General features: G+C 35.3%; 1 protein-coding gene across 1 annotated transcript; it reads left to right on the top strand.

Annotated features, from left to right (window-relative positions):
- The first annotated feature begins 307 nt into the window (after positions 1-307).
- Positions 308-3397, top strand: LOC140864106 (uncharacterized). The gene is made up of 3 exons (XM_073268038.1): positions 308-1272; positions 1773-2120; positions 2228-3397. The coding sequence occupies exons 1-3, from the start codon at positions 820-822 to the stop codon at positions 2849-2851; spliced, it is 1425 nt and encodes a 474-aa protein (XP_073124139.1). The 5' UTR covers positions 308-819; the 3' UTR covers positions 2852-3397.
- Positions 3398-7241: the final 3844 nt, after the last annotated feature.

Below are 7241 nucleotides of genomic sequence, written 5' to 3'. Positions count from 1 at the left end.
ATTTAAGCTTAATTTTTACATTTATTTGATTCGATTGGGTCGTATAATTCATTTTCAGTTTTTCAGTTAAATTTTCGCAGTATTTCTTGTTATATGGTTATATGTTATAAAGTTAATTTTATGCTTCAAATTTTTAACTATTAGATGATCCGATAATTAATTATATTTTTAAAATTTCTGATTAGTAAATGATACAAAATCACATTACTACTTATATAATTACTGTCAACTATATACCTTTCAACAAAAGCTCAATCAAGAACAATCAGTGACATAATATCTTGTTAAAACCATCTCTGTATGCTATAAAATTTTATATGTATATATGACACAATTAATATTTCTTATAATCTATTTTTCTTCGTTCTACCTAGTAAATTCTAAACTAAGATAATAATAAATTGTAGATAAAAATGTTGGAGTGGTGCGTGATGGATAAAGAATAGAATGGAATTGGGCACGTTAGCATGTAGCTTTTTGAGCTCGCGCGTGAGTGTCAGTCTCCCCCACTATCACAAAGCAGCAGCCTCTCTCATTCTCTATCCTCATCAGTCGCTTTCACACTGTTAAGCTGCTGCTCTCACTAAGCACCGCCACTTCGTCCCCATTTTCATCGCCTCCCCATTTTCTCTAACTGAAAAATATACTCGCTCTTTTGTCCTTCTGTAGCTGCGACATTTTCTCGTTTTTTTAACGGAAATATTCTCGTGCAAATGGTGGGTTTATCATGTAATCCACGTTTCCTTGTTTAGGTTTCGAGAGGGTGTATAACGCGTGAGAAGTCGTGAGCGAGTTTTGGTTGCGGTATTGGGTTCTACAATGGAGAGGAAACAAGGGTTTTTCTCGGCGTTGAAGGAGGAGGTCGTTCGCGGGTTGTCTCCCTCGAGGTCTCGCTCCATGAGCCCTGCCCGGAGCGCTTCGCCGATTTCGGGTTTTCTCCGGAGGAAGAAGGTGAGTACGAGTAACTCCGAGCCGTGGATTGCGAGATCGGGTAGCTTGAGGCCGGTCGGAGAGACGCTGACTCCATTGATGGAGGGCCCGCTTCAGGAGGAAGGGGAAATCGGGGAGTCGAAGAGGGTCGGGTCGGGTCTCGGGAAATGGGTCCGAGGGCAGCTGATTCGGAACCCGTCAATGGCCGTGAATGAGAATGGGTATGGGAGCAAAAGGTCCGATCTAAGGCTTCTGCTTGGAGTGATGGGGGCACCACTAGCCCCGGTGCACGTTAGCACCAGTGACCCTTTTCCTCATCTCAGTATTAAGGACACCCCCATTGTATGTACTGTTCATCTATACATACAGTCAGATAACACACTGACTAGTATGAGTTTGTTGTTATTTTGTCTTTGCTCGATTCTCGGGTCCTCAAATGTATGCATTTTGTTTTTAGAATTTGATTTTGGTGGATATCAGATTAGAAAACGAGTGAAAATATATTCTGCATACATGCATAAAGGCTAGCCTAAGAGGGCAGTGTGTGCATCTTTCTAGGTTCTTTCCTTTGTTTGGTCGAAGAAGAACTGATTTAAAGTTGGGATTTGGTGAAAATTTGACTAGATTTTCTGATCTCTGTTCAAAATTAAGATGTGGATTTTTGATGGTGAGTGTTTTATTAATGGAGCCAAAACCTTGACTCGGTAAGCATAGAAAATTTGGGATACCCTTTTGTGTCATTTTCTTATACTCAATGAACCGGTTTCTGGCTTCATCTTTATCTTGTATTTTAAGGATAAGTGCGTAATTCTTTGTCTTATCGGTGCCTTTTCAATTTGTAGGAAACTTCATCTGCTCAGTACATTTTACAACAGTACACTGCTGCATCTGGAGGGCAAAAAGTGCAGAACTCCATCAAGAATGCGTATGCCATGGGAAAGCTGAAGATGGTAGCTTCAGAATTTGAAACTGCTACAAAGGTAGTGAAGAACAGAAATGCTGCAAGAGCTGCCGAGTCTGGTGGTTTTGTCCTGTGGCAGATGAATCCAGACATGTGGTATGTGGAGCTTGCTGTTGGGGGAAGTAAAGTTCACGCCGGCTGTAACGGGAAGCTGGTGTGGAGGCATACGCCATGGCTCGGTGCACACACAGCCAAGGGTCCGGTTCGGCCCTTGCGCCGCGCACTTCAGGTTGAAATGGGAGCAGGCTTTCTTATATTGCACTGCTTCAATGGGTTTTTATTTTATGTGGTTAAAGCCCTCTGATTTTTTGTGGGTTTTCTCGTTCGACTATCCAGGGACTTGATCCAGGAACTACAGCGAGTATGTTTGCAGATTCCATTTGCACTGGGGAAAAGAACATCAACGGGGAAGACTGCTTCATCCTAAAGCTTTCTGCTGATCCTCTCACATTGAGGGCAAGAAGCGAAGGGCCGGCGGAAATCATAAGGCATGTCCTATTTGGCTACTTCAGCCAAAAGACTGGGCTTCTTGTTCACATGGAAGATTCACATCTCACACGAATCCAATCTAATGGTGGCGATGTTGTATACTGGGAGACAACCATTAATTCATTCCTAGATGATTATCGACCTGTTGAAGGGATCATGATAGCTCATTCTGGCCGTTCTGTTGTTACCCTTTTCCGTTTTGGAGAGATGGCAATGAGCCACACAAAAACAAGGATGGAAGAAGCTTGGACAATTGAAGAGGTCGCGTTTAACGTCCCTGGGTTGTCAGTAGACTGTTTCATTCCACCAGCTGATTTGAGATCAGGTTCTATTAGCGAAGCTTGTGAACTGCCTCAAGAAGAAAGGGGCAAGGCATCTATCAACCTCGCAGCTCACCGAGCTAAAGTTGCTGCCCTGGAGAATGCTCGAGATAGCAGTGTGGATAACATAGTCTGGAAATTGGAAATCTGACCTATTAGAAGTCCAATTTGTGGAAAATGTTCATACTGGTTCGTAGGCAGTTTCGAGTCTCACTAACACAGTAGAAGCAATGAGTTAGGTTCAACTTCTCGAGTAATATTAATGGAAGTCGTTCCTCCATTAGTCTGCACTATAGTGGTTAATCATTCATAGGTTTCTAACAAGCCACAAATATGAATCTTTACACACTTTGTCGACGGAAACCCACTGAAAAGGGTTTGGAGCTCATTCTTCTTGGTAACAGATGGAGCAAATGGGGGTTATTTTTTTTCGCTTTACCTCTCAGTTAAGGTCGAAGAAGGTGGTGACGCTTTAGTATTAGTATTGGCAATACCATTGACCATTTTCTTGGTCCGTTTACTAACTTTTTTGTCTGTCTTAAAGTATAAGGCTTGGCAGTGTTAGAAGGGAATACTGCTAATTTAGTAGGATTTTCTTGCTTCGGTTCTTTAATTTGTAGTATGTTATTGTGTGTTTACTGTTTCTCATAGTGTATTGTTTGAGAAGAAAGGGGATGAATACCTCTGGTTTTGTTTATTGACTGCCATTTTCTTCTGCTTGTTTTCACTTTCTGGAGCAAAGCATATTGTAAACTGGAAATTATATCCCATTTTATTGAATTTGGTTTCTGTAAAATTATGTAAATTTCCTCAGTCCATAGCTCATATAATTCTGAATCTGGTTAGTTCCTAGATCTTTGAGTTTTGAGTTTTTGGTGAATCGGGGCCATGCCCCGAACCGCATCTATTCCATGGCAGGCTGGAAATTCTTGCTAGTAAATGTGAGCTCATCAAGAACTCTCGGGTGGCTTTAGTGAGTGGGCAAAACATCTATTCTATGGTAATTTGCAACTTTCTTTCCCAGTGCAATGTGGAATGACTTTGGTGAAAGTCCCTTTGGATGGAAACAGGGGAGTGTGGAGCCGGCCGAGTTTTTGCCTCGATTGGGGCAAAAGCGTGTGTCGAGTAATTGATCATTGCATCAAAGGCACGAGTTGCTAGTAAAAGTTTGTTCAAACCCCATGTGATTTCTCTCGTCATTCCCACTTTTGTGCTTTATTTAATATTCTCCTTATCTCACTTTACCATATCTTTGCCAATCTAGTATTTTCTCTATTTCAATGTTATTGAAAACTCTCACCTAAAGAATTGGAAATGAGGATTAAGTAGTGAAATCTCAAGAAGTGCGAGTAAAAGAATATTACTTCTATGATTCTTTAAAATGAATTTTTGTATTTGAAATTTAGTATAAATGATATAAATTACTAAATTAGTGGTGAAAAACAAAATAAAACGAATTGATGTTGATGGTATGTGTAGCAGGGATGTTTCCACATAATGAAGGGTGGTCTGAAAAGTCAAAATTCCCAATTGACAGGGGCACTCATTATTATTCTTTTTAGAGTAAGGTACACTAATTTGTGTGAGTAAAGATGCTAGAGTATTGATTGGTGAGTAAATGAGGAGACCAACCTTCAACAACATTAATTGCTACAAAAAATTATAATTATAACAAAATTAAAAAAATTAGGAAAAAAAAAAAAGAAACAGCCAAACACATTGGTACCACTTGTTATATATTATTTACCCATGAGTCATGAATATTCGTCCTTGCCAACGTTTTAGATCCAATAAGTGAACCTTACCTTCCCCAATTAAAGTTTTCTCCTAGGCTATCACAAAGAAATAATAGTAAATATTCTCAATCTATGTCTACACAGAATAATTCAGTAGAGACATCTAGTAACTCCTATGCTCATAATGTTTTAAATAAGTGAAACAAACCTTAATCCAAAAAAATAATAGTCAGCAAAGTAATTTTATGATAGTTTGAACTCAATCGTTGTGTTTTACTCTCGTTTTGCGCTTAATCTTGCATGAATACTCCACAACAATGATATTGATCAACTCTAGACTAAGAGTACTCCAACTAGTTTGACACAAAATCTTGTGCAAGTAATTACCCACGATTGTATTCTATAATTTGCCACTGATCTTTCTTGTGATAACTCAACAAATCGCCGGTAATGAACCAATAAATGGGGCTCTGAACCTAACTAAAATCTAGATAGTCAAGTGCATTAAATGTATATAATTCAATGAAAAGGGTGTGAGGGGTCCTCAAGAGATTAAATTGGAGCTTACGAATTGAAACCAATGAATAACACAAGGCACTTACAATTTTTGTGATTGTGCCTCGGAAACGAGACGACCTCCTCTCGTTGGACCAAAGTGTGCAGTTTACCATAATTTCATTCACATCATTCAATGCGTAGGGTCTGCCTATTCAAGCTACCAACTCATGAAGGTCGAGGGTTCTATGAATGTCAAAAGTGCGGGTAAAATTCTACGGTATTTTGTTATCTAATTTCGATCAAATTATTATTTGAAAAAAAAAAAAAGCTCCTCTTTTAGTGTATTTCAAATACTCTTGGTATACGTTTGATTATTATTAGTCGTATGAAGTGCAATTACTGAGTGAAGAATTGTTGGAGTGCAATAATTATTCTTGCTAGGAGACCAATCGAAATGTTTTGTTTAAACTACTATATATTTTAAAATATTTCGGTTATATCGTTATCATTAGCACTTAATCTTGCAAAAATATTACTCCATGAATATTTCATTTCCAAAATATGATTTTTTTTTTTTGGAGAACTATCTAACTATGATATTTAATTGGACGAATATTATTTTGGGTGGAATATAGAACTCGGTTATAAGTTATAACAAGAGCACATATTCCAGAGCAATCTTAAAACTTCAATTTCTTTTTAATCACACAAAACTTCGATTTCTTAAAACTCGAAGTTGAAACACTACCTAAGAACTTCAATTTTCAATAGTGTTCGGAATGTACTTGGAGAATATTTTTGGTCTGAATTAATTTTTATGTAAAATTTCAGAGATTATATTAAAATTAAGAATTTCAAAACTGATTTATTATGAAAAAATTATAAAGTTAATGAAAATATTTATTTAAGTAGGCTGTTTATTTTTTTCATTCTTAAGATATATCAATTATCATGCGTAATAAAAAAAATTCAAGATTATGGGTAATACACTAACATGCACATTTTTTAAACGTTATAAGACTTCATTCTGATTACTCTTACCTCCCTAATCTATTATAATATGCAGTATAGATTTTTTTTTTTAAAAAAATAAATCATATATGTTTTTTTATAAAGCACAAGTTTCTTTATGATCGATTAGGAAGGCCGTGGATTTTTAGTAAATATACATAATTTTAGTCATTGTGAAGAAAGTAATAATTAATCTAATCTACTCTTAGGATGACTATGTTTTGATTCTATTGTCGACTTATTGGTATAATTAATGAAAAAAGTGAGAGCTCGTACAGTCGTACCTATAGAGTTCATCTCAAGATTTACGACATAAGTGGATCGGGTTTATATTTAAAAAAAGACGTGGTTATAACTTATAATACATCCATCATACATTAATTTGTGGGAAAGTTTAACTTAATTTAAAAAAAAACGTGGTTATAGCTTAGTAAAATCGAACTACTATAATAATTTGTGTTAACCAACTATGTAATAGGAATACGTGTATGATGTATAAGGTCATCTTCAACACATTACGTTATTTTGGTTTAACACTAAGTTTAAAATAGTGTAATATCTGCACCAAATTTAAAACTCATCTCCAACCCATTAACCCTAAATTTTACATTAAAATAAATATTTTCGAAATATTCTCTATTATTTTATTCACAAGAACCAATTTAATCCACAAAATATTTTTAAACATCATAATTAAAATATCAATAATACCTAAAATGATTTCTATATAGGTATTAATTAGAAATATTAATGAATTAAAATTTAAATTAAATATATTTTAGGAGATATTTTTTTTGAAATTTTAAAATTCAATTTCATTATTTAAATACTTAAACTTATTAATTAATTGAATATAAATAATTAACTATTAAAAAAATAAAATCACACATAAACGTAAATTTGGTTGATTATTGAATAAATAATTAATTTACATAATAATATAATAAAATTATTAATAAAGAATCTTAATATTTATTATAATAAAAAGAAGAATGATGGAGGATAGCTACAGTATTGCATGAGTGTTGCACCAAATTTGATACTACACTGTAACAATACACCACCCCTAACACCAATATTAAGAATAGCGCTGGGTTGGAGCTACATTCGAAGCACCAATAAATTGGTGTCCGATTGAAGAAGCTCTAAGCTCGATGGTAATAACATTTGTTTGAAAATGGTTAATTTGAGCTAGTAGCCTAATATATGGAAAGGCATCGTAACCTTCCCTAAATGTTATCTTTCTTTTGCTTAATTATTTATCTTATAATATTTAATTACATGGTAAAAATATTT

Source organism: Henckelia pumila, chromosome 4 (assembly GCF_033568475.1).
Source record: "Henckelia pumila isolate YLH828 chromosome 4, ASM3356847v2, whole genome shotgun sequence".
Lineage (NCBI taxonomy): Eukaryota > Viridiplantae > Streptophyta > Magnoliopsida > Lamiales > Gesneriaceae > Henckelia > Henckelia pumila.
The sequence above is the reverse complement of the archived record's forward strand: the minus strand, read 5'-3'. Positions and strand labels throughout refer to the sequence as shown.

What these genes read in the sequence shown, in the direction of transcription:
- LOC140864106 (XM_073268038.1), top strand. Translation starts at nt 820, where the DNA reads ATGGAGAGGAAACAAGGGTTTTTCTCGGCGTTGAAGGAGGAGGTCGTT. An exon ending in GTATTAAGGACACCCCCATT is followed by an intron (nt 1,273 to 1,772) that starts GTATGTACTGTT and finishes TTCAATTTGTAG; the next exon opens with GAAACTTCATCTGCTCAGTA. An exon ending in CCTTGCGCCGCGCACTTCAG is followed by an intron (nt 2,121 to 2,227) that starts GTTGAAATGGGA and finishes TCGACTATCCAG; the next exon opens with GGACTTGATCCAGGAACTAC.